Source organism: Neomonachus schauinslandi, chromosome 8 (assembly GCF_002201575.2).
Source record: "Neomonachus schauinslandi chromosome 8, ASM220157v2, whole genome shotgun sequence".
Lineage (NCBI taxonomy): Eukaryota > Metazoa > Chordata > Mammalia > Carnivora > Phocidae > Neomonachus > Neomonachus schauinslandi.
In genome coordinates, this window is record NC_058410.1 from 70,180,099 (window position 1) to 70,197,897 (window position 17,799).

At 35.0% G+C, this 17,799-nt stretch overlaps 1 protein-coding gene across 2 annotated transcripts in view; it reads left to right on the plus strand.

The window, feature by feature from the left end:
• Nucleotides 1-17,799, plus strand: part of RNGTT (RNA guanylyltransferase and 5'-phosphatase) — a 314,738-nt gene that overhangs the window by 155,654 nt on the left and 141,285 nt on the right. The window contains exon 12 of one of the 2 annotated variants that reach the window (XM_021693072.2): nucleotides 2,532-2,600. The exons of the other annotated variant lie outside the window; for it this stretch is intronic. Coding sequence (XP_021548747.1) covers nucleotides 2,532-2,600 — 69 coding nt within the window. The remainder of the gene's footprint in view (nucleotides 1-2,531; nucleotides 2,601-17,799) is intronic. 2 annotated transcript variants of the gene reach the window in all.

Below are 17,799 nucleotides of genomic sequence, written 5' to 3' on the forward strand. Positions count from 1 at the left end.
ACTTTGTATCAGGGATGATCCATTATATGAATTTGAGACTTTTGATCTAAGAATGGAAAAGCTATGTTTATTTGCCATGAATCATGTACCTACAATTAAGGAGGACAAATTCTTTTAACCTTTAAAAAGTTTTTTAGGGGTGCCTGGCTGCCTCAGCTGGTAGAACATGCAACTCTTGATCTTGGGGTCATGAGTTCAAACCCCAGGTTGGGTGTGGAGCCTACTTAAAAAAAAGTGTTTTTTGTTTTTTTTTTTAAAGGTGATGTGGCATTTGGTTTTCATTGCATTATTTCTCAGCAGATTTTGTGCTATGAATTTAGCAGGTTACCTTTTCTTACATGATAGGGTACAAGAAGTATTAAGGTTATACTTTTCTGTCTTGCTTGAACATTTACCCTTCATTAGTTCATGGATATTTGAAAAAAGTTGAAATAGAACACAAATGTCTTAATATATATGCTTCTCAATATGAATACAAGTTTAAAAAATTTTTCCTCTAGGATCAATATATCACGTACATGAAACAAAGGTTTTAATCTAACATTGCCTTCCACATTTCCAGCAAGAATGTAAGCTGATATTTTGACTCTTTGATGCTTAGGGTTTATTTTTCCTCTCTTAAAAGGAATTTATAAGAAATCAGTGTTTTTAATTCACATGAAATTTTTTATTCTGGCAAATTGCCTTCTCAATTGACTAGGTCATTTAAACCTCTGAGTGCATTGGAGACAAATCTATTAATCTCAGAACTGTCCTGAGATTTCTGCCCATTTGGCCAGACTCTGGATAATATGGCTGTAAGATTCCTAATTTGCCAGCTCCCCACTTAAGAATTCTTAGTGTTGTAGTAAAAGGAAAAAACAGAACAAAAAAGGAAACTTCAAGAGCCTTACAGTTTTTTTAAAAAATTATGTTGGGGCGCCTGGGTGGCTCAGTCGTTAAGCGTCTGCCTTCGGCTCAGGTCGTGATCCCGGGGTCCTGGGATCGAGCCCCGCATCAGGGTCTCTGCTCTGTGGGAAGCCTGCTTCTCCCTCTCCCACTCCCCCTGCTTGTGTTTTCTCTCTCTGTCAAATAAATAAAGTCTTAAAAAAAATAAAAAATAAAATTATGTTAAAATATATATAAAATTTAACTTTTTAACCATCGTTAAGCATACAGTTCAGTGGCATTAAGGATATTCACATTGTTGTGCAACCATCACCATTATCCATCTCCAGATTTTTTCATCTTTCCAAATGAAACTCTGTGCCTATTAAACACTAACTCCTTGTTCTTCCCTCACCGCCCCCCTCCCCCGCCTCCCGCCCAGGGTCCCTAATTTCTGTCCCTATGAATTTGACTAAGGAGCTTTACAGTTTTAAGGGAATTTAGATATGCAAACCCAGAGTGCTCTTAAAGTAGTTAGAAAGTAGGATTGCTCTTGTTTTTCTTTGCTGAACTGCCTTCAGTTTAGAGAAATTACAGATTTTGAAGAATGAAGTAGCAGAGAAGATGAAGCCAGTTTGGGAGGAGACTCAGATTTTGTTGCATGTGAAATAAACTTGAAATTTTGGTTGTTGCTTTTGGAATACAAATCTCCCTGTAGATGAAGTGGTTTCAAGAGGATGTGATTGTGATTAAAAAGATGTATCAGACACAGCATATCCAAAATTTTGGATACAATGTATTTGAATCCCAGACCTATCCTGACTGTGCTGTAAATTGGTCAGACTCTGGCTCTCTGAAAGACAGGAATCAATGTTTAGGGCTTCCATCAGTGATACGCATGTTCAGTTCTTCAATACAATAAAAATCTGTGAAAGAAGCATTTAAAACTACTTGCTCAGAACTAATGAGAGAGCTTTGGGGCTATACCTACTCTTTAATGACATTGAAAAAAACTGTCATTTGTATTTTATACTGTGTATCCCTTGTAATGCATTTCTGTGCTTGAAAAAATAAAAAAAGACAACAAAACAAAAAGTAGGACAAAAAATTTTTTTAAAAAATCCTCTGCTGGTGGGTTTGGGGAAGACACAGATAATATATTTTTGGACCGTGATCCCATGTCTGAGTTCACTTAAGGTTACAGATTCTCAGGGGATGTCTCCCCTGCCCCCCAGCCTCCATCTATCCCTCGCAAGTTTCTCTGCAGTTTCCTTTTTTGTGTATGTTTTATATTTTGTTCCCTGTATTTATTACTTCTCAGAATTTCTATTTTCACTTTACTTTTGGCCTCTCTTTTCCTTCCTTTTATGCTGGCTCATCAATGCATTTAAAAATATGTTTTTAATATTTTATCCATCATTTTGGTTGTTTTAGTTATGACTGTTGTTCAAGGTACCTAGCCTGCCACGGAGTGACAGTCCTTATATGTTAAAAAAAATCTTGCAGTATGTTAACCCAGATCCCTCTGTATCACATACCTTTCCCATTTTGTATTTTAGTTCTTAAAGCTTATATAATAAGAAATTTTTGTAAAGTTTGCAAAAAATTAAAATACTCTTTAAGTGATTATTGTATTTGTAAAAATATGTGTATTTATTTTATAGTTACTTGAAGGAAATTTTGCCAAAGAAGTCAGCCATGAAATGGATGGACTTATTTTTCAGCCTACTGGAGTAAGTTCGTGTGTGTGTGTGTGTGTGCGCGTGTGCGCACGCGCATGCGCACGCATTTGTAGTGTGTTGTATGGATATAAATATGTGTCTACACATGCATGTATATATAAAGTACATTTTCGTGAGATATATTATCTTAGGATTGATTACTGCTACGATCACTGCCTATCCTTAAATAAATTGTTTATTACAAGATATTTCACTTATACTAAATATATGTAATGGTAAAATGAACAGTTGTTTGCTTTTTACTCAACTTAAGAAATAAACATTGATCATTATTTTTCAAGAAAGTCTTTTGATATAATTAGGTTTTTATAATTCTTGCAAAATGAATGTTAATTTATATTTCTTTACTAGAAATCTATCAATAACATTACATAAATGCTTATTTCTTTCTGTAGCCCAATATACCTTTAAATATTAATATTTCTAAAATTTGTTATGGATGAGTGAAATTCAAAGAATTTTTAATACTTGAAGAAAATATAATTTTAAATAAATAATAAATAATATTGCATGTCAAATTTCTGAAACTCACTGAAGAACTTGCACTAACTGAATGGTCAAATCATATATTTGGAGTAAGTTACATTTTACTCTGATAGCATGGTTTCTCAACATTAGCACCAATGACATTTTTTGCCAGATAATTCTTTGTTGTGGGGAGCTGTCCTGTGTATTATAGGGTGTTTAGCAGCATCCTTGGTCTATACTTACTAGGTACCGATATTACCTCTTCCCCCAATCCCATCGCTCCAGGTTGTGACAACCAAAAATACATACATTCACTGCCTACTTTCCCCTGGAGAGCAAAATTGCCCTCATTTGACAACCTGTGCTCTAATAGAGCACTGTTTCTCAAAATGTGGCCTATGGACAAGGAACATTACCACCACCCAGAAAGTTATTAGAAAAGCAGCTCACCCGGGGCACCTGGGTGGCTCAGTTGGTTAAGTGCCCCCATTCAGCTCAGGTCATGATCCCAGTGTCTTGGGATTGAGCCCCGTGTTGGGCTCTCTGCTCAATGGGGAGTCTCCTTCTCCCTCTGCCCCTCTACCTGCTCGTGCTTTCTCTCTCTTGCTCTGTGCGCTCTCTCTCTCAAATAAATAAACGAAATTTTTAAGGAAAAAAAAAAAAAGCAGCTCACCCTAGTTCTACTGATCAGAAACCCTGGGAATGGAGTCCAGCAACTTGTGCTATAACAAGCTCTCCACGTGACTTAAATGCATGTCCGTGTATGAAAACTGCTCTATAGGAAAGAGTTGTATTTCATGTACTACACCTCATCATGTGCTGTAGTTTGCCTCATATGCTGCATTTTTTCCTTCAGTAACTCTATCCTTAGAAATTAGGATATGGGTGGGGCGCCTGAGTGGCTCAGTCGTTGGGCATCTGCCTTCAGCTCAGGTCGTGATCCCGGGGTCCTGGGATCGAGCCCCGCATCGGGTTCCCTGCTCTGCGGGAAGCCTGCTTCTCCTCCTCCCCCTCCCCCTGCTTGTGTTCCCTCTCTCGCTGTCTCTCTGTCAAATAAAATCTTAAAAAAAAAAAAAAAAAAAGAAATTAGGATATGGGCTAGCTGTGAGGTTGTATAGAGAGACATTAAAGGGAAGGAAACTAATATTTTTGAAGACTGTGTATTAAATAGTATATTGTATATGTTTTTACATATATAGTAGAACTTTAATATGCAAGTTTAGATATAATGTGATATGTGATTGGCTTCTGTCTTCCTTCCAGTCCCCTTTGCCAAACAGGTAGAGAGAAGCTCTTCTGTGGTCAAGGGAAGAGGTGATGGAGGAGAGTTAGAGGCTGGGGACAGAAATTGTAGAAATATCTCTGGAAGGTAGAAGTTAGATTTTTGAGTTCTAGTATTTTCTAGGCCTGATCTCCCTAGAACGAAATCAAGTCTAAGAATAACAGTAATTGCAATAAATTTTACTTTGTTAAACTCATGGTTCATGTCCATGTGTATATGAGGATTTGGTATATGTAAGAGAAATGGCCTGACACATGAGTCTAGGAAAGTCAGCTGATGTATTAGTCTGTTTTGATTCAAATAACCACACTTGTTACTACAGTGGTTTTGTAACTGATATCTAGTAAGGCAGGTCTCTCTGTTCTTAAATATGTGTGGACATTTGGTTTAACAGAAATTTCAGAAATAGTTTGTCAAGTTACCAAAAAATTCTTGTTAGGAGTTCAATTGGAATTGCTTTGAATTTAATTTGGAAAAAATTGATGTTTTTACCATGTTAAATCATCTCAGTGAATAAGGTTTAGCTCTCTTCAGGTCTTTTTCTGTTCTCTAATTGAGTGTAAGTTTTTAATTGTCTAATTTCTAGATATTTATTATTTTCCATTTTTACAGTAAATAGTGTCTTTATTTGGTACTTCTAATGTATTGCCACATTGTTGATTGATTTGTTGAGTCAAGAATCTGGCTGAGCACTTCTAGTTCTAATAATTGTCTAATTTTACATATTGGCCAGGACCTCTAGCACTGGCTTAAATATTGACTTTATTGGGTGGAGGAGAGGGAGACATTCTTACCTTATTCTTTTTTTTTCTTTAAAGATTTTATTTATTTATTTGACAGAGCAAGACAGTGAGAGAGGGAACAGAAGCAGGGGGAGTGGGAGAGGGAGAAGCAGGCTCCCCACTGAGCAGGGAACCCAATGCGGGGCTCGATCCCAGGACCCTGGGATCAGGACCTGAGCTGAAGGCAGATGCTTAACGACTGAGCCACCCAGCTGCTCCTCTTACCTTATTCTTAATTTCAAAGGGAATGTGGCTAATTTTTCTCCATTAAGTATGTTTTTGGCAGATTTCTGTTAGAGAGCTTTTATCATGCTAAGAAAGTTTTATTTCTATTCATACAAAGGTTTTTTTTTTTTCCCGATCATAAGTAGGTTTTGGGAGTTAACAAATGCTTTCTCTGTATCTATTGATTGAGATTGCCATGTCATTTCCCTTTTTATGACATTCATGTAGTAAATTACAGTGATTTTCTCATGTTGACCCAGCCTTACATTCTGACATAAATGCTACTTAATCATGTTATATGTAATTTTTAATATATCTTTGGATCTGAATGTAATAGTTTTTTGAGGATTTATGCTACCTTATTTCTTACAGTTTTCCTTTTTTTATGTATGTTCAAAATAAAGAAGGTAATATTATGGAAAAAATATTGTAAACTCCAAGTAATGCATAATAATACATGCCCATGGTTTTAAAAGTCAAAATATCATGTCTTCTACTGAAAAATAGAACAGTCTCTTCTTCTACTTTTCCCCCACATTCAAAGTGCCACTCCTAGGAGGTAATTATTTTCTGTTGTTTTAGCTGTGTGTTTTTTTCTCTTTTCCCTCCCTATTTCTACAAAATCTGTTTATGCTGCTCTTCTTGGTTTTCTGTTTTATACATGATCTGCCTACTCTCTGCTGTTGAAGAACAGGATTGAGCTCTTTCACTCCTCCAACAATCACCCCTTCTCCTTCTGTCATCCCATTATAATTATATCACATTTTTGGTCAAATGAATATTCAGTATTTGTATTTCTGTGGTAACATAAATATTGTTCACATCTTAGTCAAGTTGTATAATACTATATTTTCATAGAAAACTTTTTTACCTGAAGTTAGGAATTGCCTTATATTTTCTTTTGTCATGATTATCACTGCTTCTTAAACTCTTTAAAAGAACTGTTAAAATTTTTTTTCAATACAGTCAAATTTATCAAGTAATATATCCAGTTTGGTTTTTATTTGAAGGCGTTCCCTCTGAAGTGTTTCATTCTCTAGTCCTGCTGCATAGCTTTCTCTCCTTGGGATATCTCTTCAGTGTCCTTATCCTGGAAATTCCCAGCTTGGGGAACAAAATAAAGATTATATTTCTTTATTATTCAAATGAAATAGCTTGGCCCCTTCTCTCCTCTGAAGAAATGAACCACAGTGCAGTATAATACTGCAAGGATCCCTTTTTACTTCCTAGTAAGTAATTGTGCCCTGAGATTTTAAACTTATTCCATTTTAAGCATCCTGATTCTAGCCACCAGGTTCTGGAAAGGTGAAATTCTGATGAGTTCATAGATTGACTGTATTCTTTTGTGCATTTGCTGCCATCATTTCTATATTGATGTTGTTGAAGATAGGTATTTCTGAGTTACTCCTGTTAGTCTGATGGTAGTCTCTGAGGGTATAGAGGAGATGGAAAAGTAGTTTCTGGGTTTCTTCTATGTTACCTTAGGCATGAGCACTTAATCTCTTTTAGTTCTTTGGGCCACACACACATATACATGCACATCACAAAACTATTCCTCTGTCATTACTGTTAAATTGGCTTGGTCAAAGCGACTTCTAGCCTTATATACACCTTTGTCTACAAGCAAATCTTTCTCATGACAGTCTAGGTCCTGGTCACGAATCTGGACCTTCCCTGACAAGGAGTTTCTCAGATTCTTTGAGGCCAATTGATCTCATTCTGAGGCCACCAGACCAAGAGAGATGTAATACTGTGACTGAAAAGAAGCAGCAGTTAGGGCCTTGATGAGATCTTGGGTTCCTGTGCATATTCAGTCTTTCCCCTGCTCTTCATTTCATAGGACTTACAGGGAGTGGTTTGCTTTTGTGAAGGCCAAAAAAAAAAAAAGTTTTTTTTTCTCTTTTCTCTTGAACACTTGTTACTTAATTGCTAAATATTTTTTTATAACTAAGACAGATCATTTAAATGATTATTCTCAAAGCAAAAAAGATCTCCAAGATAACCTTGCTCTTTCTTACAGTAGGTAAAGAAGTAGCTACCACCTCACAAGGTAAATATTGATTATGTTTTTGTCTTATAAATACTGTGGGTTTCTCCAAGGTTATTAGTACTTTCCTTTCTTATTTACCTTTATATGTCCAGTGTCTAAGATAGTGTTTGTCCCAATATGTCTTAGAAAATATTCATCAAAGAAATGAAAATATATCATTAGGTTTTCCCCCTAGTCTTTCAGATTTGACCTATTTTATATTTTACCAGTATAGGCAAACATTTTTTTTCTTCAAGTTTTTATTTAAATTGTAGTTAGTTAACATACAGCGTAAAATTAGTTTCTGATGTAGAATTTAGTACATACAACAGCCAGTGCTCATCACAAGTGCCCTCCTTAATCCCCATCATCTGTTTACCCCATTTCCTGCCCACCTCCTTTCCAATAACCCTCAGTTTGTTCTTTATAGTTAAGAGTCTGTTTTCTGGTTTCCCCTTTCTCCCTGTCTCTCTCTGTTTCCCCCCTACCGTTCATTCGTTTAGTTTCTTAAATTCCACATATGAGTGGAATCATATGGTATTTGTCTTTCGGTGACTTATTTTGCTTAGCATACTACTTTCTAGCTCCATCCAGGTCATCGCAAATGACAAGATTTCATTCTTTTTTTTTTACAGCTGAGCAAAATTCCATAGTAAATATATACACCACATCTTCTTTATCCATTCATCAGTGGATGGACACTTTGGCTGTTTCCATAATTTGGCTATTGTTGATAATGCTGCTATATTGGGGTGCATGTATCCCTTCGAATCAGTATTGTTGTATCCTTTGGGCACATAACTAGTAGTGCAGTTGCTGGATCTGAGGGTAGTTCTATTTTCAACTTTTTGAGGAACCTCCATACTGTTTTCCAGAATGGCTGCACCAGTTTACATTCCCAACAGTAGTGTAGGAGGGTTGCCCTTTCTCTGCATCCTCACCAACACCTGTTGTTTCCTGTGTTGTTAATTTTAGCCATTCTGACAGATGTGAGGTGATATCTCATTGTAGTTTTGATTTGTATTTCCCTAATAAGTAGTGATGCTGAGCATCTTTTCATGTGTCTGTTAGCCAACTGTATGCCTTCTTTGGAAAAATGTCTATTCATGTCTTCTGCCCATTTTTTAACTAGACTATTTGTTTTTTGGATATTGAGTTTGATAAATTCTTTATAGATTTTAGACACTAACCATTTATCAGATACGTCATTTGCAAATATCTTCTTCCATTCTGAAGGTTGCCTTTAGTTTTGTTGATCATTTCCTTTGCTGGGCAGAAGCTTTTTATCTTGTTGAAATCTCAATAGTTTATTTTTGCTTTTGTTTCCCTTGCCTCAGGAGACATATCTATAAGAAGTTGGTACGGCCAATGTCAAAGAGGTTACTGTCTGTGTTCTCCTCTAGGATTTTGATAGTTTCCTGTCTCACATGTCTTTAATCCATTTTTAAAAAAGATTTTATTTATTTATTTATTTATTTATTTTTGAGAAAGAGAGAGAGAGAAATCTCACAACCCTAAGATCATGACCTGAGCTGAAATCAAGAGTCAGATGCCCAGCCGACTGAGCCACCCAGGAACCCCTGTCTTTAATCCATTTTGATTTTATTTTTGCATATGGTGTAAGAAAGTGGTCCAGTTTTCATTCTTTTGCATGTTGCTGTCCAGTTTTCCCAACACCATTTGTTGAAGTGACCGTCTTTTTTTCTGTTGGATATTCTTTCCTTTGTCAAAGATTAGTTGACCATGTAGTTGTGGGTCCATTTCTGGGTTTTCTGTTCTGTTCCATTGATCTATGTGTCTGTTTTTTGTGCCTACAAAATCACAACTGTCTAGATCACTACAACTTTGTAATATAACTTGTCCAGAATTGTGATGCCTCCAGGTTTGCTTTTCTTTCAAGATTATGTTGGCTATTTGGGGTCTTTTGTGGTTCCATACAAATTTTCAAATTTTTGGATTGTTTGTTCTAGCTCTGTGGAAAATGCTGGTGGTATTTTGATAGGGCTTGCATGAAATGTATAGATTGCTTTGGGTAGTATAGACATTTTAATAATGTTTTTTCTTCCAATGCATGAGCATGGAATGTTTTCCCATTTCTTTATGTCATCTTCAGTTTCTTTCATAAGTGTTCTATATACAGGTCTTTTACCTCTTTGATTAGGTTTATTCCTAGGTAGCTTATGGCTTTTGGTGCAGTTGTAAATCTATCACTGTGATATACCACATTAATGAAAAAAAAAGGCTAAGAATCATATGATCCTCTCAATAGATGAAGAAAAAACGTTTGACTACAACATCTATGCACGATATAAACCCTCAACAAAGTAGGGATAGAGAGAACATACCTCAACATAACAAAGGCCATATACGAAAAACCCACAGCTATGCATCCTCAATGGGGAAAAACAGAGCTTTTCCTCTAAGATCAGGAGCAAGAGAAGGATGTCCACTCTCACCAATGTTATTTTAACATAGTACTTGGAAATCCTAGCCTCAGGAATCAGACAACAGAAAGAAATATATGCAAACATTTTTAAAAATTTATAGCTGTTTTATTTTTCTTGTTGCACATGCATATGTATAATCTAATTTATGCTTGATCTTTTTTTCTTTTAAGAAGTTTTTCAGTGACTTTCTTTAAATTCTCACTTGTTTCCTTGCAGAATCCCAAATGCAAACACTTATTCTTCATGAAACAATAATATGAGCTTTGCTACTTGCATATTCTTCTCAGAGACTTCCCAGTGGGTTAAAATTGGTCTCTGGTTAAGATAAGGCACTTAATATCTCTTTGGTTCTCCAGTTCTTCATCTATAAAATGTATAAGCTATAATAGTTTAGCTCTGAAGTTCTGTAATGATCATATGATGATCAATGTATGTGAATATAAATTAACACTTGAGAATTCCTTCTTCCTTCCAGTATTGGGGAGAAAGTATTAGATAAAGAATTCTTAATAAGAGAAAGAATAAACTCTTATATTACTTTCCTGAAAACAATGTATCTCTTAAAAGGAAATTTATACTGTTGCAATAAATGAAATAGTGATCATTATTATATGACTGTATTTCTATTAATTTTTTCTCCTGCCATCATTCCAATAGAATTTTTACTTTTTTTTAAAAAATATTTTATTTATTTATTTGACAGAGAGAGAGACAGTGAGAGAGGGAACACAAGCAGGGAGAGTGGGAGAGGAGAAGCAGGCTTCCTGCTGAGCAGGGAGCCCAGTGCGGGGCTTGATCCCAGGACCCAGGGATCATGACCTGAGCCGAAGGCAGACGCCTAACGACTGAGCCACCCAGGCGCCCCTAGAATTTTTACTTTTGCACGCTAAATTAAGATTACATAGTATGTGGAATGGCTTTGAAAGGGTCACAGTTTGTTCATCAGTGGAAATTGTCGGTTTCTTATTAATTTAGCCTTTCCGATCCTTAGGTTAGCATATATCTATACTCATTTTGTTATTAAAAAATATTTCACAACTACTTATTTTTGTAGAAGTTTAATTGAAGACACAACACTATACTGTACTAGTTATTAATCTTTGGTTAATTCTTTTCATTTTCCATGAAATTTTAATGATTTTAACCTATTTCTTAATGTGTTTTATTTCTACTTGTAATTTCTCATGAACATTTTCTATCTAGTTTTTTATTTCTTAAAAGTACACTTTGTCAACTCTATCTGTCTTAATTTTTACCACAGATGCATACCTTTCACAGTGTTTGTAGTGGGCCCTTTAGTGGGACTTCACTGTTAATTGATAGATTGGCATCTGGCTCTAAGAAGGATGTGGTACTTAGTCACATGTACACGCATTCTATTTAATTCCGTGGTAGTTTTTTTTTTTTTTTTTTGCATTTCTATTGTGTTTGTGTTAAATCTTCTAGAGGGTATTCTGAGTATAAAATATATTAACTCTGCCATCCAGAATAGGCTCCAATTTAGCATGAATCCATTCAGGAGAGCAATTTTCTCGCTCACATGCAAAATTTCATTATATGCAACTTGGTAGTGTTATTTATTTTTTTATGATTTTAATTTTGCAATTTCAGTCTCATTTTTCTGTTCTTACTTACTGTGTCCTTTGTTTGGGCCACCACCACAGGAGGGGTCCTCTGTATTCCATTTTCAAATTTTTGATTTACCAAAGCCACAGGTGAGACTATACTTGGTTTCTACACAGAGATTTGTGACTTTTTTACCTCTTTTAAAAAATGAAAATATAAGTTTCTATTAAGTAGGTGAACTTGAATGACATTATCAAACATTGCTTTCATGATATTCTGCTAAAGAAAGCAGAGTTTAAGATCTGTTTTTCTAATAATTCATAACTTTTATGATTTCTCTTTATTGCTTTCAAAGAAGGAATACTTAAGTTTTTTCTTTCACCTAATTCTTTGGGATTGAAACCACCGTGCTCACATATTGTCATCAAGTTCCTTTTCTTCACCAAGTAAAATGGCCTTTTTCTGATTGCTGTTGCATATCCAAAGGAAAGACGTTAATTTTCCTTTTCAGCAGCTCTAAGTTTTCTGTATAACGAGGTAAGAACAGAGTTGATTACAGACAAATGTAGCTTCCAGTGGTGAGAGATGTGATTTTAGATGGTCCAGAGTCAGAGCATTAAATGACAGTGCATCACACAATGAGAAATTTAGTTCCATTCCAGCTTTTATTTATTCTCTCAGTTTAGAAAGAGAAAGTCTATTTATTTCGACCAACTAACTGTGGGCCTGGTTTTACACTATTTAAAGGCAGTATATTTACTATAACTTAGTATCCCTGATTCATTTTCATCATATCTAATTTTAGGACAACTTATTAGGTCAAGCAATACCATTTTCTGTTCACGGTATTAATATTATACTATGTGGATAAATTTTCCCGATTATCTTTGGGGGCCATTTTTCAACCTTCCATAGTTACCTAGCTTGATGTGGTATTTCTGACTAATAGCTGCAGAGCCTAATACCCAATGTAAGTTCTGATTCTGTCCTTGCGTGATTTGTAAATTACCTTCCTTTGTTAGGCTTTCGATTGAAAGCAAGTTCTGAATGAGAATTTAGGAACCTTAATCAGACCAAGAACTAATTTTTAATGTAAAATTTGGCAACATTTCTAAATTTTTCTTCTGGGGAAATCTAAAACCTTTCATGAACTCAGCTTTAATGATTAAGTGCAGGCAGGGTAAGTGATGGACACTTATGGCAAATTAATGTGCTATACTGTAATAACATGATATACCTTATGGTATTTTTTTATCATGTTAAAATATGTGTAAATTTTTCACCCTTATTTTTAAATTGGGAGTTATCCAAATGTTAGAATCTTTTAGTTCTTTTCTCTGGAATTCTTTAGCCTCTTCAAAGACCAAGCCTCCAGGCTCTTCCTTGGTTGCATTTGCCTGGCTGTTAGCATTCTTGGAATAGAGAAGATAATGGGTCAGGGACCCACTGTTCAGTAACTCTCCAGGTTTCAGTTTTCCTCTTCTGTTACACTTGAATCTTCTGAACTAGAGCTTTTGTCCTTCAGTTTTTCCACAGGGTAAGAGTATCTCCTACCTCTTGCCTGGGGTGGAGGAGGGAACCTAGAGGTTTAAATGTTCCATTCTCCTTGTTTTCAGTACCATGTCTCAGCTTTTTCCCCCTTGGCAACCCTCTCGGTTATCTGTTCCCTACATTATCTGATCTGATCTGATCTGTTCCAGGAACTGTGGCTGCAGCATAAATTGCTTTCATTGATATCCTCCTCTGCAAGCACTTAGTATTCAGATTTCTGTGCTCTGTGCTCTATTAACTTCTCCATCTCCTTTCTGTCTTTCAAAAATATATTGACATGTTGTTTTCTGCTGTTGTCTTCTCTCCTGTGTTTCCTTTTCTGTTGATACCTCTTTTCTGTAACTCCTGCTTTAGTGAGCTTTCAAATCAAAGTGGATATAAATGCACCTGTTTAGTTCACCATGTTTATCAGAAAATCTTCCAAACTTCTCACAATGTGGTATCGCATCCCTTGGCTCCCTTGACCCAACAATTCAAATAAATGAAGAAAGGAACTGATCGAGTGACCATTATAGCAGTCTGAGTGAGTCTGCATAAAGTGGAGAGGCAATCCTGGTTGGGGTAGACAAAGCTTGGTTTTTAACCTGTAATCCATTCTCTGATACCACAGAAATATTCCAAAGGTAGATAAATGGTGAAGGATGACGAGGATTCCTGGTGCATCTACTTGTGAAAAAGCTCTTTGGCCTACATTTGTTTGGTGCTAATTACTTAAAACTTAGCAAGAAGTTAATTCTGCTCCATTATACTAATTATAGTGGGTTAATTGGAGTTGAATAAAAGGTAGAAAATATTACTCCTGCTGAAAAGAAGAAAAAAGAGAAAATATTTGAATCTTGGCAAAAAACTGAAGAATAGTGATAAAGATACTATATAAAGGTGGTGATTCTAATGAGGGCAAAACTGGCTTAAAAGGAAGTTTGCTTACCTTTTCATTTAATGTTCTGTGTTTCACATAGTTCATTATTTTTATAGGAAAAAGGAAAAGCAAAATTAATGGTATGTTCAGGAAAATAAAACTTAGAGCATTTTTTTGTGATTATAAAGGAATGCAACAGTATCTCATATTACTAAAGCACAGAGCAATCATTATCATGAAAGCCTCAATTTAAACAAAGTAAATTGCATTTACAGAATTATAGAAAATCAGAGCTGAAAAGATACTTCCAAGATTATTAGTCCAGTGGTTTCAAAACACTAATTTCCAGCATCGTAGGTTTCCTTGAACTACCTCAGGACCACATGGAGGGATAGGTTACTAGGTAAGCATTGTGTTTATGTCATGGCAGCTCTGATTTATTTCTTTTACATATTATTGTAGTTTTAGATAAGATTGTATTTTTTTTTTTAAAGATTTTATTTATTTATTTGACAGAGAGAGACACAGCGGGGACGGAACACAAGCAGGGGGAGGGGGAGAGGGAGAAGCAGGCTTCCCGCGGAGCAGGGAGCCCGATGCAGGGCTCGATCCCAGGACCCTGAGATCATGACCTGAGCCGAAGGCAGACGCTCAACGACTGAGCCACCCAAGCACCCGATAAGATTGTATTTTTAAAAGGGCTTTACCTAAGTAAATATTGTTTGAATCAGTTGCTTTTTTGAAAAGTCACCAGTGATCTTTCTTCACTGCAAAATCAAGATCATTTTTCAGCCCGTTTTTTTACTCAGTCATTTATGGTAGTCTGCATTGCTGTCCACTGTTTTTTTAAAATACTCTCTTTAATGGCTTCTATGAGACCACATGCTCCCAGTTGCTTCTAGTCTTATACCATTTCTTGTCCATCTCATTCAAGCTCTTCGTCTTCTACTAACCATTGAAGTTTGGACTTTCGCAAGGCTTAATGTCCTGGACCTTTGTTCTTTCTCATTCTGTACTCTCACCCTAGAATATCTCATCTACATCCATGGCTTTAGTTATCTCTTATAAGTCAGACTTTTGATTTCTGTTTAAGCTCCATATTTGTTTATCTAATTGCCTACCTTGATATACTGTTTTTTAAATTTCTCAGAAATACCAAAGACTCAATACATTTTAAAGCCAAACTCCATTTCTACTCCCCAAACAGGCAAACATACAAACTGTAAAAACCTTTCCTTTCCCAGCATTTCCTACTCCACTTATTTAAATGAGAAATCTAGATGTCATCTTTGATCCATGTCCAAGTCTTGCTCTGTCTTCCTGCTTTACACCTAAATATCTCATAAATTATTTCCTTTTCTCTCGGTAACCTCTACCACAGCTCTAATCTGACTTATCATTCATTGCCTCTTGCCTGGTCTGCTGCAGTGGCATCCTAACTGGTCCTTCACTTTGTCTCCCTCCAATCTTTTCTTCATACTGCATCCCTTCCTTTATCTCTAGTGATTTCCCCTTGCTTTCAAGTTGAAGACCAAAATTAGATTTGAAGGCAGTTTACTATCTTCTTTATCACATGCTGCCTTTTGGTTTCCCCATGTGCTTTGTTGTTGATGCCGAAATAACTGATTTTTATTTAAAGGTGACTTACTTATATTATTTTGTTCACAAAGGGTTTTTAAAAATTTCAAATGTAAGCTTTATTTGACAAAATATTTAAATATTTTGAGAAAATGGGTATTTTCTTCAAAGAAAAAATTAGCTGTTTATTTTAATATAAACCTGTGTATACTTAAGGTTTGACGTTCAAACTTTGATCAAACTGAAGTGATCGTCTGGTTGTTAGTCTATACCATAAACCAGTTAGGTTTTATTAGACTCTTATATACAGGTTTTCGGTTTTATGATTTTATTGACAGTTTGAATTGCTAATCTTTTGTGGTTTGTCATCTAAAAATGAATATTTTAAAATGAGCATTGGCATTTTAATATGCTGTAGGTAGTAGATCTTTTACTTGACAGCTATTAGATCTTTTAATTTAATTTACAAAGTTGATAATACTTGTTTACTAGCTTTTATAAGAAGATTTTAATGATATATGTAGCATAGTAAAATTTTATTTGTGGTAATAACTGATTAATTTCTAACCTTTTAAAAAATCATATTTAATTTTACTTTTGTCATCTGGAGACGTGTATTTATTTCTAAGTAAGAATTTTTGTGGGCACCTGGGTGGCTCAGATGGTTAAGCATTTGCCTTCGGCTCAGGTCATGATCCCGGGGTCCTGGGATCGAGTCCCGCGTCAGGCTTCCTGCTCAGCGGGGATCCTGCTTCTGCCTCTGCCTTTCTGTCTTTCTCTCTCTGTCTCTCATGAATAAATAAATAAAATCTTTTAAAAAAAAAAAAAGAATTTTTGTGGCATTAATAATCCATCACTGAAATAAAACAGAATTATATATGATGAATTACAAAATAGAAGTAATAATAAAAATCTTTAAATTATATTCTTGGTTTTATTTTTAAAAAGCCTTTTCTTGCTTTATCTTCCAGCTATCCTGTGAATATTAAACATATAATTGTTTCTATATTGAGTCGAGAGTATTTACTCTTAAGCAGTTGTGATGTCATTGTTTTTTTATGTCTTCATCACTATCTTGATTTTCTGTAAGGTGGGTCAGCTTGATTTTACATCCCTGGCATTAATCAGTTTGCATGTAAATTGAGTCAGCTTTGATTTTAATATTGCTTTCTTGTGAAATATTAATGTTTTTATTAAATCTTTACTACTGCCAGGTATACTGAATGTTATGGATAGATTGTAAAATGAAAATTGGAATTAGTCTAATGCCTTGTCTTGAAGTACATGACGAATTAGAGTGGTTTCCCTCTGAAGCAGGGATGATGTTACCATGGTGAGAGCTTCTGTTGCCATGACATTTGCTTGCATATTTTGATAGGTCTTCATTTGAAGAAGGGCTCTGTTTCCTGGCAGACTGGAAAAGTGTCATTCTATCTTTTCCCCAAGTGTGTTATTTTTTACTGAGAAATATAATAATTTCCAAAGAATTGTAATAGTGAAGTGCCAAGAAAGAAAATACACCTTATTTTAAATTTTTTTCCTTGTTCAACTTTTAGAACATAGAGAAATATTCTTAGCTTGCTTTGTATGAGGAGGAAGAACATCATTTTTCGAGTTTTCTTAATAAATAAAATAAATAAATAAAATATTGCATTTCCATTGGATTGTGTTGACAAAATAAACAGCTAAAGATGAATAATTTGTAATCAGTCTCAGTTGGATATAGATATATAATGTTATTGTACAACCAAAGACACTGCTAATGATGATATATTGGTAGCAGAGCAAGGGGAAATAAGTATAAATAAGGATTTCACAAAAATGAATGAATCCGTGAATTCCAGTAGGGTAAATAAAGTATAAAATCAGTTTTCATATAAATGATAAATACTAAACACAATGAGTTAAGGATAGTTCTTTCTTATTGATAACATGTTTTAGTGTTAAAACATTAATGGTAGATTTTTTTTAAAAATTGTATTTGACAGTGGTATATTTTTAATTTTTGACCAGATAATAAAGAAATTCTAACGTGTAGTAAAAACAAATACAAAGAAGAAAGTCTTGCTCTCACTTGTCATTCCTCCCTCAGTTATTGATTATTGCTAGTTTTTAACTTAATTTTTCGTGGTTTCTTTATGCATTTATAAGCAATTACAAATATGTTAATACATTCTTATTCCCACCCTACTTTTCAAGAAAGGTAGCGTATTATTTTGCACTTTGCTTTTCAGGATTTGTCCATCCATATTTTTTAAAATTTTATTTTATTATGTTATGTTAATCATCATACATTGCATCATTAGTTTTTGATGTAGTGTTTCATGATTCATTGTTTGCGTATAACACCCAGTGCTCCATTCAATATGTGCCTCTTTAATACCCATCACCAGGCTAACCCAT